Source organism: Mus caroli, chromosome 5 (genome assembly GCF_900094665.2).
Source record: "Mus caroli chromosome 5, CAROLI_EIJ_v1.1, whole genome shotgun sequence".
NCBI classification, from domain to species: domain Eukaryota; kingdom Metazoa; phylum Chordata; class Mammalia; order Rodentia; family Muridae; genus Mus; species Mus caroli.
Window position 1 is genome coordinate 132,779,381 of NC_034574.1, and position 18,662 is coordinate 132,798,042.

The 18,662-nt window shown below is 51.1% G+C and overlaps 1 protein-coding gene across 5 annotated transcripts in view; it reads right to left on the reverse strand.

Moving 5' to 3' along the window:
- Positions 1-18,662, reverse strand: part of Mad1l1 (mitotic arrest deficient 1 like 1) — a 317,003-nt gene that overhangs the window by 52,784 nt on the left and 245,557 nt on the right. For all 5 annotated transcript variants that reach the window (XM_029477688.1, XM_021162520.1, XM_021162521.1 and 2 more), the window contains one exon: positions 4,880-5,070. In XM_029477688.1, the coding sequence (XP_029333548.1) occupies positions 4,880-5,070 (191 nt within the window). The remainder of the gene's footprint in view (positions 1-4,879; positions 5,071-18,662) is intronic.

Genomic DNA, 18,662 nt, shown 5'->3' on the forward strand with positions numbered 1-18,662 from the left:
TGCTTATACTGTGGACCAGAAGTCCAGGCAGAGGCAGGAGGATCTTGGTCATGGCCTGCCTGGGCTACAGTGGGACATTATGTAAAGAAAAAAGGAAAACACAAGAGACAGGTTTGGAGTAAAACTGCATGAGGACCCAAGTTCCATCCCAGCACCCATGTAAAAAGCTGGCCCAGCCATGCTAGACTGTGGAGTGGTCAGAGGCATGAGAGAAGGGGACCCAAGGTCAGAGCCACCTGCATCTCAAGAGCTCTGCAGTCAATGCTATTGGCCTCTGTCCGACTACCTTCCGAGTAGTCCTTATGAACCACAGGGAATGAGATGACACCACGACTGCTGCGGACATTTGGTAGGCCACTCCTTCCAGGTCCAGTCTTTCCAAGGAAACTGGAGACTCTGGGGTCCAACTTCTCTTGGGAGAGGAGGAGTGGGCAAGATGCCAGACTCCCAATGTGTGGTGGAGCTGAGCTCCTGCCTTCCCCCACACAGCAGCCTTGGGAGGCAGCTCGGCCACCCACACACGGCAGAGGCTGGGTCCAGGCTGGGAAGGGAAGCAGAGCCATGTGGGACCGTGAGCCAACCCTCAATTATCCCAGCACACATTTGCAGAACCTGCTTGGCTGGAAACAGGCCCCAGCTATTTCTAACTCTGCCACAGACCCCTCCTGCCTAGAAGCTGTTTGGGGTGAAAAGAAAATGAGCGGAAGTTATGTGAGCTGGGGGATGGAGTGGCCTTGCCTGAGCCTGAGCTGGCCATGGCCACACACTTGTGCATGAGCCAGCCCTGCCTCCTGCCTGGTCCCTATCCATTTTCCTTCTTCTCTTACTAACCTCCAATAGACCTGTGAATGCCCTATCTGCTAGCCAGGTATTGGCTGGTGGATGAGGGTTATACAATTGCTTTAGCTCTAATAGTATTATAGAGGGTATGAGGGTATATAATGACCAAGGATGGGATGGGATGGGAGTCTTGGGGAGAGACTTCCTGTTGGAAGATCCACTGTGGTCCCTACTGGTACTACATTGTACAGGGGGATTTCTCAGGGCTGTGTGGGCCCCAGAGGCCAGAATGGCACAAAGGGGCCTCAACCCTAGGAAGAAACCTGGTACCATGGAGAGAAGACATAGGCGACCCAATGGCCTAGAGATGCTCTAAGGTTGCTGCCGGGGCACCCATGTTCCCTACTACGGGAGTGAGTGTGTTGGGAGTAAGGAAAGGGTGTGCCTGGGGTCTTGCCACTTCCTCTTTGAGACTTGCTTGCCTAGCTTGCCCACTGTGGACAACACTGGGGAACTGCTTTAAAGGTTCTTCCAGGGTCAGCAGGAAAAAAAAAAAAAAAAAGACCACAGGCTGCACACAGGAGGGCAGCATCTGTAGGTAACAGCTTAGTCACCAACAAGGTTCCTCAGGTGACCCACACCTTCACAGAACCTGTAATTATCTGCATTTGACTGATGAGGAAGCAGATGACTTAAAGGCAGACAGCTGGCTAGAACCAGCTCATACTGCAGTGCTCTGAGGACCAGCGTGTGTCTAGCACTGAGTTCCTGCACTCACTTCCATCCACAGCTGGATAGCATGGGGCCATGGAACAGAATTCTCCCGATTGGACAGGGCCAGGTAAGAGGAGGGAGTGAGGCAGAAGGGCAGGATGAAGCCATGGTTGCTACAGCTAGCCAAGGGGAGGCTTTGGAGAAAACTGTAGCCAAAGCCTACAAGAAATATTTCCTGGTCTCGCTGAGCTGCCTGCAAGGCTCATTGTCCTTGGTGCAGAGGGGTTGGCCACAAGAACCTGAGTGGGGCAAACGGGTGACTCTAGAGGCTGCTTCAGACCCTGCTGTGGAGAGACAGATGCCCTCTACAAGGAGGGAGACAGTCCCTCAGGGAAAGTGCTTGCCTTACAAGCACCCAGAACCATGAGGAAAAGCCAGACATGGTGGCACACTTGCAACCCCAGGCCACTGAGGAGGAAAAAATGACAGCCTCAGGCTAGCACTAGCTAGCCATCTTAGCAAGTTCCAGGCCAGTGAGAGACGGTCTCAAAGATGGATGGTGTGCCTAGTGAGGAACAGGTGGCAGTGTCCTCTGTCTCCACCCTACACACACAGATGTACACATGTGCTCATGTACATGCATTCTTACAAAGAAACCACAGTACAAGTCAGAGTTTACACACCCCAGGACTGCCCAGGGAGTCATGATGCAATTATCTTCTCTCTCTACAATATGAGCCACCACCCAACTCTACCAACGTCACAGGATGCAGCCCCTTCAATACATCATCACGTACCAACCAAGTTCTTCACTTGTTTGGCCACCATGTGACAAGAGTGACCACAGCAACACGCCAGCTCTTCCCTGGCTACCACTTAGCGCAGCTTTCACCAAGCCATTCCACAGTGTCCCAGCATAGGCACACATTCTCTAGCCTGTCTGATGCCAGAAGTTGGGGGAGGAGGCCCTGCTGTGGCTACACTGGCCACTTTGAGGTTGAGGGGGTTTTGAGCCCTGGGTGTTGTCGCCAGGAGCCCAGGAGAGGCTCAAACCACATTGGCTGGGGGAAGTATCCATCAGCAGACCACACGGGGCTCCTCCTTGTCCTTCCTGTCTGGAGTCAGGGAAAGCTGGCCTGTTTCTGAGCCCTGAGTTGAAAGCAGTTGCTTGCTTTTCCTGTCTATCTGGGTTGGTGTCACTGAGTGCCCCTTGGGTCTGACCCACTGACACCTGGAGAATGGTGACTGTGTGTGTGCATGGTTGGCTAGGCAACCCCAAGGACAGTTGGTGGGCAGGAACACCTCATCTGCCTCTATGGGCAAGTGAGGAACTGGGAGAGGGTGAGGACAGTGTGTACCAGCTACAGTAAGCAGCTGTTCTTGCCCTCACTCTATTGTGTGCAATAAAGGCTGTGCTAGGTCTCATAGACAGCTAGGAGGTCACTGTAAGTGGGCTAGTGACACAAAGAAGGTGGACAGAACTTCTGAGTAGTCTGGAACTAGCTGGAATAAGGTGATGGGTCAAAGCAGCACTGCGGTGACTGTGTTTGCCTTTTGGAGACCGGAACAGAAGTGACTTAAGCTTTTTAGAGTGAGGTTCTCACTGTGTAACCTTGAATAGCCTGGCCTGAAACTGGTTGTGCACACCACTATTTCAACAACCTTAAAAACAGAATACAGCAGAACCTTGTGATGCATACTGAGGCAGGAGGATTACAAGTCGAAGGCTAAGATAGGGTTCAAGGCTCATGTGGGCAGTAGGTCCCTGTCTCTAAATACAAAGTACAAAGAGAACTGGGGGTGTAGTTCAGTGGCAGTGCTGCATAGGCCTCTGCAAAGGCTGGGAGTGTTGCTCAGACTGGAGTGCTTGCCTCCCTAGCAAGGAGGAGGCCATAGGTTCCGTTCACTTACCACCAAAGGACAAAACAACAAAAACCCTAGAATACTTTGGAATGCAAATTAGATCTTGTCTACACACGGATGTAAGTGATGTGTTCATTGTGACAGCTGCTCAGCACATCTTCATTTATCAATCTTTTAAAAAATCACACAGAATTCCTACACTGCATTAAATTAAATACCCATCAGCGATCCTGAGTTATTCAAAGGTACACAGAAGCAAAGAAATACATTCCTGATAGCTTACCGACTTAAAGACTTTGGGCGTTCAAATATTTATTTACTTAGTCAAAGGTTTGAGAGTGCTACGAAGTGTAAAAATGAAGGGATATTATTTGAGAAGTCCAGAAAGTCTCCAAGACACACCACAAAGTTGCAAGGAACAGTAGGTGCTGTGCCTGATGCCACCACGATGGGCAGTGTCCCATGAAAGGGGCCAGGCAGACAGATGGATGGGAACAAGGATAAGTGAGTCACTGTACAGCGAAAACCTCTGGGCCAGGACTTTTTTTTTTTTTTTTCTGTGAAATTCTGCATAAAACATGTAGGTCACACTGGGTACAGTGTTTAGATAGACAGGTTCCTGTTTCTGCAGGGCAGAGACAGCCTGGTTGCTGAGGTTGTGTGTGGCCCAGATACACATGGTGCAGAGTGGAGCTGGTCAACCTCTGCTTCCTACCCACAGTCATTAACCAGAGTCTCTTCCCTGTCACACATGACACTGGGATCACAGGCCACTCTAGGGCCATGTGCCATGCTAGTACTATAAGACCATGTCACAGACAGGAAGTAAGGTTGCTGCCAGTGATGGGTAAGCCCTTGTAACCCCAGATTTTCAGTTACAATGCCCTCTCTCTCCCATTGAGGAACAACTTCACTTCTGTTGGACCTGTGCACTTTGAGAACTTGTCCACATGTCTGGCCTAGCCACATTCCAAGCACCCTCCCTCAGGCTGGGATGCTCTTGCTTCAGTTAAGAGGGACCCCTCTTGGGAGCACATTGGATATGAGACTCCAACAGGTACATGCTTCCTGAAGACCACTGATCCTTCCCAGCTCGAAGGGCTTGTCCAGCTACCTACAGCTCCAGCTTTGGTACCTTTGGCCTGACCACCAAGGAACTGGCACATACAGCTTGTCCTTTCCCTTCCATGGGCTGTGCCACCTGGCAGAGGTCTGGCAGCAAGATGCCTGCCATGCCCCTCACCCCTCTGGGCACCTACTACCTCTGGACAAAGTCACAGTGCCACAACTCATAGGGAGGACCTTGGCAGAGATGTGGCCAGAGATGAGTGCCTGTCAAGAGTGGGGAGGAAGGGGCCAGTGTGTCCCCTCCTGCCACTAAAGACCATGCTATGGGAACATGGGGCTGCTCAGCACATGACTCATTTACCAAGGCCAGTACTGACTTTCTTCCTAATGAGGAGGCGAGCTGAGCTGCCTGTGGCTGAATGAGCTGGCTTGATGCACTCACAGTGTTGCCTACCTTGAAGATGAGGCAGTCCGTTTGGTGCTCAGCGTATCGGGAGGTGAGGCGGTATTGACTCTCCGTGGTCACATCAATCTGGTAGCCGGTCAGCGTGTAGCAAACTTTGCGGAACTCCTGGATCTTGGTCTGGAAAACCTCCTTCAGCCGCTGGTTCTTCAGCTCAGCACTTTCCACCTGCTTCCGCAGCTCTGCAGGGAGAAGGGCACGGTGTGGGTCCCATGCTGCACTAGTGGGACAGGGAGAATAGCCAGGGGGAACAAGCAAGGATGAACTATGGCCTAACTGGAGTTCCTGCTGCCTGCAGATGCCTGAGGCTGGTGTCCATCTATCTGTGAGCCCTGAGGAATAAGAAGAAAAAGGACAAGAGGCCAGAGAAGCAGTGTGACCCTCTGGTGGGAGCCATAATAAACTGATTATATTAACAACAGTACTTAAAACAAAACAAAACAAAAAAAAAACAACAGTGACTCTGAGAGATAGATGCTGTGACTAGATACCCCGCTAGTAGAATGACAGTGCCCAACAAGACTCCACCCTCCATTACTGTTGGAAAGCACTACAGGGTCATGCTTTGGGGGTAGGGGTGGGGAACTGGCCCCAGCTGGGCAGCAGGTTCTAGAGCCTGCCAGAGAAGGAAGCACCAGGAGTCCAGTTCTGCAGTGAGGGTCAGAGTCCCAACTGCTCTGGGCACACAGACAATCACTAGGTTGCAGCCTCAGCTCCTTCCTTCCAGGGATTGGCCACTTGCCCTGAATGAACTAGCACAGGACTCAGAGAGAGAGAGGTGGATGGAAGAGAGGCTGTTTGGATATTGTAGACTGTTTAGGTATAGGATCCACATGCTGGCCACCTGTAACCAAAAGGACCCTCCTTGTCCCTCAGCAAGGACTGGGTGGGCTCCAGATAACCTGGCCTAGGAGCCCCTCCCCAACTTCCCACATATCTCTGGGAATATCATTCAGGGCAGAGCACCACCTCCCCAATTGCCCGCCATGGTTTACTGGTGCTCAGGGAGAAGCCAGCTGCGTAAAGCCACCAGGAGCACACACAATTACCATGAATCTCTCACCCAAGGTGCCTACTGAGTAATTAAGCCCTGATTTACACCCCGTTCATTACTGAGCCGGCTCCACTTACACACAGGGGCTGTGTCAAGCTGGGTACTTCCTGAAAGTCCTTCGTGAAGCTTTCTCACGAGGGGAGCCCTGCCAGCCTGGGGGCCCTGAAGACCTCCCCCTCGCTGTGATGAGGAACTGAGGTTAACATCAGCCATGGTATGTGAGCACTTTTGAGGAGGGCGGTCCTGGGCTTGTGTGGGAAAGATATCCCTAAGTCAGAGGAACTTGAGTCCAAGAGGCTCCATGGACGGGGCCCTTCCCAGGTCCTCATGGGCTGGCTCACCGTCAAAGAGGAGCAGAGAAAGGGTTTGAGGTCAGGCCTGAGGCAGCAAGGAGAATGAGGCTGTGTCCTGTGCGCCAGAGCCCCAGAGGACGATTAGTAAGTGCAGAGGGGATGGCTTTCTAGGGATCAGTGGGGCCAGAGAGACTGCTTCCTCTGAGAGCCATGTGGGGACAAGAAGCTTTGAGCAATCCGGAAGAAAACGGAGACCAGAGAAGACTGGGTCCCCATTTACTCTGCCACTTCTGTGTCTCCACACCATCTCCCAGGGGAGCATAGCATGTGGCTGTCCTCAGATCTAGTCTTGAGGATCTAGCTAGGGAGAGCCCTGGAGACCAGCCTAAGTCTGATGCATAAACTCAAAAACCACATCACCCCCAGGCCGTGGTTCTAGAGTAACAGCAACTGCTCTGGAAAGGAGACTCTCCAACTGGCCGAGCTGCCTGCAAGCTTCCTGGGAGCTTTCAGGATGCAGCTTTGGAGAGCTGTTACCTGTGCTGGGGTGGGCTTTTTGGTGATGCAGCTCCTTTGAGTCGTCAGTGCTTCAGTGAGTAACTGCTCACTCCGGCTCCTGTATGTAACCCCAATAAATTCACTGCTTCATTAACCTAGACTTGGGCAGACTGCTCTGTTGTTGGTGCCCTATCTAGAATGAACAGATTTTTTTCCCAGGAAAATTCACACATGCACACCTCCAGATGAACATTTCCCCACCCCCTTTTATAAACAAGGAAACTGAAACTCAAAGAGTACAAGCACTGGACCCACACAGCTGAAGCGCTCCAGCAGGGCAGCTGCTACCTTTGCCACCCCTCGTATTCTACAATGGACAGCCCACCCACAGTCTAGGGAGGAAATCACACTTTGAGCAAGGCATGCTGGCACCAGTGGCTGTGAGAAGAAATGGCTTGACAGACCCAGCCTGAAGGCAGAGGCTCTTCTGCGGGGCTATCGCCTGGCCACTGGCCCTGTCCTGTGGCTCTTTCATCCATCACCCCACAGAGGCCTTGGCAGACACTGTTCTCCACAGTGTGAGTCCCTTCAACAGGACACAGGCCCAGAAGCTTGATTAATCGAGTGATGAGACTATGAAAATGAAAGGTTAATTGGCAGCCCTAACCTCAAGACTCTTCCTGGCATCCCTGGGCCCCTCCTCCCTGAGAGAGGGCCTTCATCAGGAGAAGAAATTCACTGACCACAGTTCCCAAGGATGTTTCAGCCATTAGAGACTGTGACGACTGCTCAAAGACCTCAGATGTCCAATGGGGACGATTAAATCTTGGGACCAAATGCAGGCTGACCTTGAGGAAGGTAACGGGCTTTTGTGTAATTCCGATCTCAGAGGCAGGCAGGTGTGGAGCTCAGGCCCACCGAAGGCCCATGGGGAGGAGGTCTGTGTACTTCATGGGGATGAATGGAGAGGAGTCACCTTGGCCACATGCCAAGCAATCACAGGCATGGTTGAGGCTACAAAGAAGGAACGCCCATTGCCCTTGGCGGCTGGGAGTGGAAGACACCTCTTTCATGACAAGGGTGAGGCCACTGTTGGGAGGGGCAGACAGACCAGCAAGGGGTGATGCCCAAGGCCTGGAAACAATCATTTGATTTGGGATGCTTCAACTTCCTTGTTACTTCTGTGGCTCAGTGGCTTACATAAACAAGAATGAATAATTCACACGATGGTTTGGATTAAATAAATAAAAGATGGGCTCCACCTTGGAAGAGTCATTACTCTTCTGTCACTCAGTCTCTTTCAAAGTGACCAAGAGCAGAGGTTGCTTTTGGCCTTCTCCCAGGAGGCAAAGGGCCTTGGGGTTCTGTGATGACATACTCTGGCATTCGGGAGATGTCCTTAGCCACCCATGAGTATGCAGGTAACAACACAGGAGCGAGGGCCAGGGTGGTAGATGTGGTGAAACCCAGGAAGCTGCAAGCCACCAAGAGGCTCTGAGTGTATTCTGAGACCAAGGCCCAGAGGAGGGCAGCTTTGTTCTGGAGTCCTTCTGTAGATCTATAGGGCCACCCCCTGGCCTCGCTCTAGCTCCTGGCAACTGAGATTCTTGAAGCTCTCTCTGGCTGCCCCTCCATCTTGTCACAGGAAGCAGCTATGGTTGCTGTGATCCTCCAGCTCTAAACCACACTCTTCAGTATCCCCAGCCAAGGCTGTCCATCCCTCCCTTCCTATGGCTCTCTCTGCAAGGACAGTCCTGGATGTCCTATAAGGACAGCAGTATGGCAGGTGACAATTGGGAGCCAGGGAAAGGATGTAATTGTTCATTAGAACTCAAGCCAGACTTGGTGGCAGAGACTGTGATGGGCCAGAGGGGGTTTCCAGAGTGGTCCTGGGCACCTGAGGCCTTGACTCAAACCCCTGCTCTCTGTTCCATGTCTGTGTGGAAAGCTCATCCTGGCCTGTTGGCTGGTTCCAGGATTCTAGGGAGGCAACAGGATGTTTATGAGCTGACACCCTCACTATCTCAGCCCCCTTTTGGACTCACAGGAGGCATCTGCACAAGTTCTGAGGGAAGGACACAGGACAGAAATAGCTGTGCTCTGCCAGGTAGAAGCTAGTGGTGATGCACTCCTGCCCAAGAACAGAGATGTCGGGGTAATGAGCGTCTATGGCTCAGATCTCCTGCCCTCAAGTCTGTAGGATGGTTGATTCTAGTGGGGCCAGAGGGGCACATGCAAGGTAGATACAGAGAAGAGGTATCTGGGGAGAAGATGGCTGTAGGGCTCACTGTAAGCACACCACCTGTGCCAGTCTGTGGACAGAAAGGTGGGTGCCTGGTGTGTTCTTTATTTAGATTTATTTTTTTATTTTAAATTATGTATATGTGTGTCTATATCCTAGTGTGGGTATGTGCATGTGAATGCAGGTACCCTCAGAGACCAGAGGCATCAGATTGCCCCTGGAGGTGGAGTGGTTATAAGTTGTCTAATGTGGGTGAGTGCTAGGAACTGAACTCGGGTTCTCTGGGAGAGCAGTGTATGCTCTTACCCGACGAGCTGTTTCTCTAATCCCTAGGCTGGTTAGTTTTTGTAAATTTATACAAACCTTGGAAGAAAGAACCTCGACTGAGAAACTGTCTCCTTCAGGCTGGCCTATGTGCCTGTCCATGGAGTGCTGTCTTGACTGCTAAGACAGGTAGGCAGGGTTAGCTAACTATGGGCAGTGCCATCAGGAAAAGGTGGTGCTGGGATACATAAGCAAGGAAGCTGAGCAAGCCCAGAGAACAAACTAATGTGAAGCCTTCCTGTCTGCTTCTGGTCCTGATGTCAAGTTCCTGACTCAGCGCTTCTCAGTGACAGACTACAACCTATAAGCCAATGAACACTTCCCCCATGCTCCCTAGTTGTTTTAAGGCAGCATTTTGTCCCAGCAGCAGGGATTCAAACCAGACCAGACTCTACTAGTCCTAAACCCTCATGCTCACCTGCACCAGGCTGCTGTAGCTCTGGGTCACAACAGTGGCTGCCTCTATGACATCTGTCATGACTCTGATGGAGAACCTGGGGTCAGCTCTGCAGGACAAAGAAAAGCCTAATTCTTTTCTCTTTGGGGAGAGAAACACATGACCTCCAAAGAAAACTACTGAGGGGCTGGTGATATGGCTCAACTAGAGGCCCTGGGTTTGATCCCCAGCAATACACAGCAGGCCATGCCTATAACCTCAGCATGTGGGAGGAGGAGCAGGAGGATCAGAAGTTCAAGTCATTCTTGGCTCCATAATGAGTTCTGACAAGCCTAGGCTACATGGAATGCTATTTCAAAACCAAAACCAAAACCAAAAAGCCAAAGACCAAAAAACCCACCACGGCAAGTTAAGGAACTTACAGGTTTTGCAAAGCTCTAGGTTCTAGTTATAGCATGGGAGATAGGCCTGCCAGAGCCCTGTCTGAATGGTATACCCAACTCCAGTGCGTGGCAAACAACAGCATCTTAGAGCACTGGACCTTCTTGGCACAGGCAAGAGATATAATGAGAGAACAAGAGAGAGGGCTGGGGAGGAAGCATCTGCATAGCAGTGGGGACTATCAGGGCAGGTACCTGTGGTTGCAGCAAGAGCCCACATGACCCCTATCAGAGCCGAGCACCCTGTTCTCATCCCAGGCGCACTAGCCAAGGATAAGAATCCAAGCAGAGCCCACTTCACCTCTAACCACTGAGATGACACCGACAGGCCCTGCAGAGGGTCCCAGGAGGAGTCAGGCATGTCGGGCAGCATGGAAAACCAAACATGCGAAAGAACGTGGTACAAAGATAGTGGCTTACCTCAATGACACTGAGACAAGATGAGGATGTGTGTGCTTAAGTACCCAGGTCAGAAGATCACCGACTGAACATGGATCCCATCAGAGCTGAATGTAGAGAAGTGTGTGTGTGTGTGTGTGTGTGTTATGTATATATTTATGTGTAAACATAAATGTATGTGTGTGTGCATGCATGTGTGTATCCACACACCAGAGCATACTCTTACTGGAGGAAGAACCTTTCTCTCTGCTAAGAAGCCATGCAGCAAGAAAGCACATGTCTTAGTTGATGTTCTATTGCTGTGAGTAGACACCATGACCAAGGCAACTCATGAATTTAAATATTTAACTGGGGGCTTGCTTACAGTCTTAGAGGGTTTGTCCATGATCATCAAGGTGGGAAGTATGGTCACAGGCAGGCAGGGATGGCACTAGAGTAGTAGCTAAGAGCTTGTTTCTGATCCACCAGAGGAAGGCAGAGAAAGAGCCTGGGCCTTTCTTGACACGTCAAAGGAGGTGTATCATTCTTTCAAGGCCACCCTAGTGACACACCTCCTCCAACAAGGCTATACTTCCTAATGTTTCTCAAACAGTTCCACTAACTGGAAACCAAACGTTTAAATATGTGAACCTATGAAGGCTGTTCTCTTTCCAACAACCACAGTGAGGGGCTAGGCATGGCAGTACAGGTCTGGGTGTTATGGCAAGGAAACAGAGAGACAATATGGTACCACACTGACACTCACATGAAAATAACCTACACTTGAGTGTGAGCATGCTAGAAGGAAACACAGCCAAGCTCTCTAACACCCTGGAAAGGAAACATGCTCACATATAGGCCAGCAGGAAACATGCATGCTACCTTTACTGTGATCACCAGGGATGCCCATGACTATGTGGCCTTCCTCTCTGCTTCCCATCTTTGCAGATGGGCTCTCCCTTCCTGGCTATAATGCTATGGGGTAGAAGAAGACAGGATGGTGTGGTCCAGTGGAGCAGTGACTACCTCAATGTCCCCAGCATCTCCTGATTAAGAGCTAGAAGTAGAGTTTTGAACATTACTTTAGGGATTCTTAGGAAAGCCATTTTCCCTTCTGAAAGTGAACAGAATCCACTGGGATTTTCAGGCCTTGCAAAAACCCACCATGGTACTAGGATATCACACATCACAGCTAGTACAACTGTGGCCTTCAAACCTGAGGCAGAGGAGCTGCTTCCAACGAGTCCAGCCTGAAGGATGAACCCACAGACAGAGAGAGTCATGCTCTAAGCTTTCTTGATGCTTTGGCCATGCTTAGTAGTCTACTCCTCATCTCCCCTTTGAGGGATCCGGGGTCGATGGCATGGTTGGACTCTCTTGTCTGATCAGGTGGCAGGACAATACTTGGCTTTTAGTCTCTGCAAAAGCATGAACACTGACTCATCAAGATAAAGGGATTTTATCTGCTTGGCCATGGCTCAGGCAGCATGAACCCCCTCCTCATTTTACAAGGGAAGGGGTTGAGACCTGTCCTGCAATGTGATAACAGGGACCCTGCTTGAGTATCGGCTTCTAGGCCTGGGGGACTGGTGGCTAGCCAGAGAAATCCCTGAGACTTATGCCCCCAGCTGCTGCAGGCACTGGAGGTGCTGGCCCTGTTCAGACCCAAAGCTGATGTGCATCTAAGGACTGAATTATTCATGCCTTGCTAACTTCCAAACCATCCCAGTTTTACATTTTTAAATATTTAATAATTAGCCATAAAATATTTATGCAATTTTATTAGCAGCTGTGGAGGCCAGGCACTGCTGTGGCTGTGACAAGGGTGTCTGTGCCCCCACTCCCTGTGGCTGCCTGGAGAGGATGGCAGGAGGAGTCGTTCCAGAGCACTGACCCAGGGCCTGCTGGACCACTATGGGTTCAACCCTCGGGGACACCACACAGAAGGAAGTGGAGTAGCCAGTGGGTGTGGCACAGAGCACTGAGACTACTAGCCCACCCCAAATCCAAACCACAACAAGCCAGCCAGTAGAGTGGCTGACAGGTGATGTGCAGTTCCAGCTAGGACCTTCGTCCCTAAACATACCCTGGAGAGTGACAGGTAGGGCTGCTGGTCTAAGATGAGGGACTGTGGTTCCCAAAGTGGGAGGCCATTACAACCCACTAATCAGATCTCCTGCTGCCTGCCCTATGGAGATGGGGTTACTTTTAACTCCACCAATGCCATGAGCCAAGAGATTTGGTCCCCACCCCCAGCCTGCGTTCCCCCGCTGGGCCGGAAATTGCATGGTTTACACCAGCCTCAGTGATGCTTGCTCGCCCTGGAATTATATGCAGATGAGCAGCTCATGTGCACCCGCCTGGCTGCTGGCAGCCACCCCTGGGTAAGCTCTGAGCGCCTTTCAAACGGGGCATCTCTGTGTGATTAACTGCTCACTCCAGCAAGCAGCTTGTCACCTTGCACAAAAATGATTTGAAAAGACACCGGCAATTACAGCCCACCAGATTACAGGGTGGGAGAGTCCCGGGGTGACAAGCGGGCGCTGATATCATATTCGTTCTTCTAAGACTCCCTCCCCCACCCCAGGGACAGAGCAAGAGAGGCCCCAGAGCACCAGGCTGCACAGTCCCTGTGGCAGTAATCTTGGCAGTAGAGAATCAGCAGCCCCTGATTTTGTATGTCCTCCAGGGTAAGAGGGACACTGCCCTGGATGATGGATGCAGAGACAAGCCAGAGGCCTAGAGGATTGACTTCACCCAACCTGGGTCTTCAGGATCACGGTAGGCCTCCGGAGGGATACCCACAAACACCTACTGGGTGCAGGAGATAGCACTGCAGGCCCCGCCCTGGTGCTTGAACAGGAGCTTCCCTCAGCAGCCCAGGCCTCAGCTCAGAAAGACCCTTGGACCACTGGCCAGTGCGCTGAAGCTCCGTGGGCCTGCATGTCTCCTGCTGCTGACTTCACAGCTTTACCTGTTGAGTCAGCCCTTCCTCCCCAACATCAATGCTTCCCAGAGTAGGCCTCTGCCCTGTGGCACAAGCCTGAGGTGCCCAACAGAGGCCCTCAGTGAGTGACAAGCAAGAGTCATGCACACTTCTGCATTACTACTGGCTCAGGAAAATAAGGGCCAGGGGTTGGGCATCAAGCTGCATGCAACCCCATCTGGAACAGGACCGTGGTTCTGTTGTCAGTGCTCCTCAATCTGCAGTCTCTGGTTGCCTCTGAGCACCACTCAACAGGCCTCCCTCACCACCCCATCCGGGACATGTGAATGGAAAGCTCCCACCCAAGACCACCACTACTGTGAGTAACCGAAGCTGCTCTAAGTTGTAGCCCTTGTCAACTTGTTACCCACCTCTGCAGCCTCCGTCCCGGGGACTGCTGTAGACCCAGAACTGACCCAGAGGGCCCCAGTCAGATGCTTGAACTCCCCCACCACCACTGACCTGGACTAGCCCTGCTTAGATCCTGCAGGAGGCAGGGTAAAGGCAGGATTTCCCTTCTGTCCACTGGTGTGGAAACCCAGCCTAAGTGCTGGCTTGGCTTCCAACACTGCTGTGTGCATCAGGTTCACCCACCCATGCCTGGGCAGTATGGTTCTCTGCCATGCTCCCCTTGGCGCAAGCCCAGCATCCACAATGCCCAGGACACACAGCCATTGAAACAGGCTCAGCAGGACTAAATGAGCAGATGGACCCAAATTCTCCTTAGACACTGGGGCTGGGTGACTTGAAGCAACCTATGACCCCACTTGAAGGTCTCTAGTATACATTGCTATAGAAGACTGGAAAACCAAGACTGGGCAGCCTGGGAAACACAGGTCATTAGAAGGTACAGAGAGAAAGGCTGAGGATGTGGCTTAGTTAGTAGAGCACTTGCCTAGCGTACACGAAGTCCTGGTATTAATCCCCAGCACAGTATAAACCAGACATGTTAGTGCACACCTATTAATCAGCACCTGGGAGGTAGAAACAGAAAGCTCAGAAGTTCAAGGCCAGCCTAGATTACATGAGATCCCGTCTCAAAGGGAAAAAACCAAGCCAAACCAATCCACCAACTAAACAAAAAAAGACTCCCAAAAAATAACAAACAAAAAAGGGAGAAACACTGTAGAGCAAGGCCTGGCTAGCTGGGGGTGCTCATACCCGCTGGCCCACTGCTGGAAAGCTCTGCAGGGTGCGAGATGCATTGCAGAGGGTGAGACACTTCACAGAGTATGAGATGCCAGCCAGCACTGCTCCAGGATTATTTTCTACCCACAGCCACTGTTGGCAGCATGTGAGCCTCTTTGACAGACCACTGGATCACAAGCTGGCGTCTTACCCAAAGGCAGCCATCCCAATGGCCGGGGTCCTACCTTGGCTGGCTAAAGGCCACATTTCCCTTTAGGAATTCTTCACTGGGAAGCTCTGGCAGGGAAGGTGGCAACAGATGTAAGAAAGGAGAGTGGGAATGGGCCAAAGGCATGCCACAGTTAAGGTAACACAGAGGGTCAGATGGGAGCAGCCCCAAGGAATCTGTCCCTAGGATGAAAGGGCACTGCAGGCTCCTGCAAGTCCTGCCTTGCATGTGGTGACTCTATCAGCCATGGTACACACAGTCCTTGGGAGCATTCATCAGGGCTGTGCTCCCTGCTCCCAGAGCTGATGACCCCTCCCCACTGGTCTCAGCTGGGCATTTCTAAGAGGTCACAACTGCATTCACACTACAGTTTGGGGGTTGTCATTCCCAGTCCAAGATAGGCAGAAGGTTTGGGGACCCAGAGAAAAGCCATTGGCTGTAAGGCCAATTTTGATGACAAAAGATTGACCCACAGCACTGGCAAGAATGGAGCTCCATCAGCCTGGCTGCTGTGAGTGACTGTCCTCTAAGTTCAGTAATTACCATCCTGGGAAGTTCAGCTCTGCCCCCTTGCAAATGGACCGGCCCAGCTGGGCCTGTTGACTGTTAATACCCCACCATGGACCCTGCCACCTGTTACAGGCAACTGTGCCTTAATTGCACTTGAACTCAGGGAGGGACTAGCACAGCTGCTCTGAACCTGCATATCAGATATTTATAATTCATAATAGTAGTAAAATTAGTTATGAAGTAACAAACAAAGTAATTTTATGGTTGGGGGAGGTCACCACAGCATGAGGAACTGTATTAAAGGATCACAGTATTAGAAAGGTTGAGAACTACTGAGCTAGAATATATAGGATGGGAAAACAAGGGGAGGGAGGGATCCATTGATGTGGCTAAGAGGAAGCTCTCATCCCTGCTGGGTAAGGCTTTTCAGAGTGGTGTTCAGAAATAAGCACATGTACTCCTGTAAGTAGCCCCTAACCTATTCTCTGAAAGAAAGCCCAATAAACTCATTGGGTTTCCGGAGTGCACCTTAGTGGAACTGTGCCTCAGTTTGTCATTGTGACCTCAGGAGAAGGGGCAGCTGTTGCTTCAGAGCTCTTGTGCTGCTTGCCTCTGGCAGGACTGAAATCAAAGCTCTGAGTGCTGGACCAGAGGCTACAGAATCCAAACCAGCAGCCTGTGGGCTTGTATGCTGCTACTGAGCTAAGGACGAGGCTTAGTCTATGCCTTGCTTAGACTCACTCACTCATTCTTATTCCCAACAGGCTGGATAGTGAGGCAGAGAGCTGTTTCTGACAGTGTGTCACAGAGTTGGGGAGATACATGGCAGTGTGAGGACCTGGTTTCAAATTCCCAGCACTCAAGTAAAAAGCCAGGTGTGGCCACACGCCTACGACCCCAGAGCTGTGAGGTGTGGAAAGAGACAGGAAGAATTCTGGGGCTTGCTGGTTGCTAGCCTAGCTCCAGGTTCATAAGAGACTCTGCATCAAAAGATTAAGATGGACCATGGACATCCTCTTCTAGGGTCTATATCCATTTTACACACACACACACACACACACACACACACACACACACACACACAACCTATTTATGTCCTCTAGGAGAGCCACAGCTTTCAAAGAAAGGGTTCACACACAGAGACAACCAGAGACCAATAGGCATAACCTCATCATGTGTGCATACACATGCCTCTTCCCTGCCTAGCCCAAAACACTTGAAGCAGAGAACCACGTCACAAACAAGAGAATAGAGCTGCTTCATTACAAACTTCCAGAAGCTTCCTTCTACAGATGTGCCAGGCAGGTGATCTGCCAAGAGAAGACTGGACATAGGCAGTGGTCTGCCATCCACCAGACAGAACAGAAACTCTGATGGAGCCAGAGGGCAGAGGCAGCGAGGACGAATCACATCAGAGCCACAGTGTTGAAGTCACGTCTATATGGGCTGAGAGCTGGCAATCTGTTCTGCACACTGGATGTATTATTAATTTCTGACACTGGGTGTACAGAAAACATAATTCCCTGGAAGGCAAGCTCCCTTGGGGGGGGCAGTGTTCAGAGCTCATCTTTTATTGACCAAGTCAGTCTTGAGTCAATCTGTCTGCTCTTGGCGAGACAAGAGTTTTAAATCTCCTTTGTCCCTCCTCCTCGAGCTATAGCAGTGTATTAAAAACCTGCTAATGCGTGCCATGGCCTCAGACTTGATATGGAACTAATTCTTCAGATTAAGGAAAAGGCTACAGAACCAACTCAGCAGCCAGAGCAGTGCAGAGAAGGTTTGGGAAGGATGCTGGGGTGGAACAGATGCTGGGTGTGGTGGAGACACTGGGTGCTGAGGAACCAGGCACAGCAAGAGAAAGACCATGGTTAGACCATGGAGAAGCCCCAGGTAAGCAGAAAGGACCTGGGGATACCTGTCTTCCTGCCACATACTAGCCTGGAGGAGGGGACAGGGACTGGCTGAGTTCATTGAGTACAGAAATGCTTAGCTTTCAAAGAGAGTCATCAAAGGCAGCCCTCCTGCTCCCCATGGCCTGGAGTCCAGATGGGGGCTTGTAGCTGGGCCTATGACAGCATGACTCTTATAACAAGCTGATGACTAAACACAGCCAGAGCTGCTGGGGCTGAGTCATGGTTGCCTGGATTCTATTAGACAGGGCAGGTGTGGTATCCCCTGCCCGCTGTGTGTACATGTATGCAAAAGTATGTGCATGCACATGAGTATATGTGTATGTATAAGCATGTGTGTGTGCCTGTGTGTGCACACATGTGTACATAATTGTATGCATACACATGAGTATATGTGTGCATGCATAAGTGTGTGTGTGTGTGTGTGCGCGCGAGCGTGCACATGCATGTGCCTGTGTGCGCCTTCCTGGAGGTCAAGGACAACCCTGAGTGGTGGTTCTCAGCTATTCGCTTTGATCTGAGTTAGTTTCCTAGGGCTTGCAAGACAGAAAGAGAAAACTGACTCGTGAAAGCTGTCCCATAATATCCACATGCACTACCCTCACACACAGTCAGATATACTAAATAAATTAAAATGTAGGTCATAATGTTAAAAACATTGGAGCCATCGAGTAGGGTGGTGGCTGTTCAGGGAGCCCTAAGGATCCACACGTCTCCACCTTGGCAAAGCTGGGATCTTAAGCTCAGGGCACTGCGCACTGATGTTTAGATGTGGGTTGTGAGGACTGACCTCATGCTGGCAAGGCAAGAGCTTTACCAGCTAAACCGTCTCCCTGCCTTCCCCCAGCCCTTGATCCCACTGTTTCCCTGAAGCCTGTCCAGTTCTCAGCACTTTAACAAGAACCTCTGGTCCTTTATAGAGACAACACACATTGTACCCCAACTGTCACAGTGGGCAAGAGGGCAGGAGCCCCATGCCCCAGGTGTCGTGCTAGGGCTGCCAGATCTGTGTGTCATGGCTGCTCCACCCCATCTTGCTGTACCATGGCAGAAAGTGTTCAAAGTAGTATCTGGTGGGAAATCTCAAGGCAGCATGGCCTTCAGACTGGCATGCCTATTACTCACTACTGATAATCAACTTTGCAGTGTGACTTGGAACAAGGAGGACAAAGAGCACTGAGATTCGGAAATCTGAAGCTTGGCCAGAAAGCGTGTTACAGTGGGCCAGGAGGTGAGATAAGGTCCTGGCAGCTTGAAGTCAGATGGACTGTGATGAGCCTCAGGAGGCTCTCAGATCTATATTCCCATGTGAAGGGAGAAGGCTCAATGGCCCTCCTCTCCCCAAGGTCACAGACATGGTAAACAGTTGCTGGGAAAGGAGACTC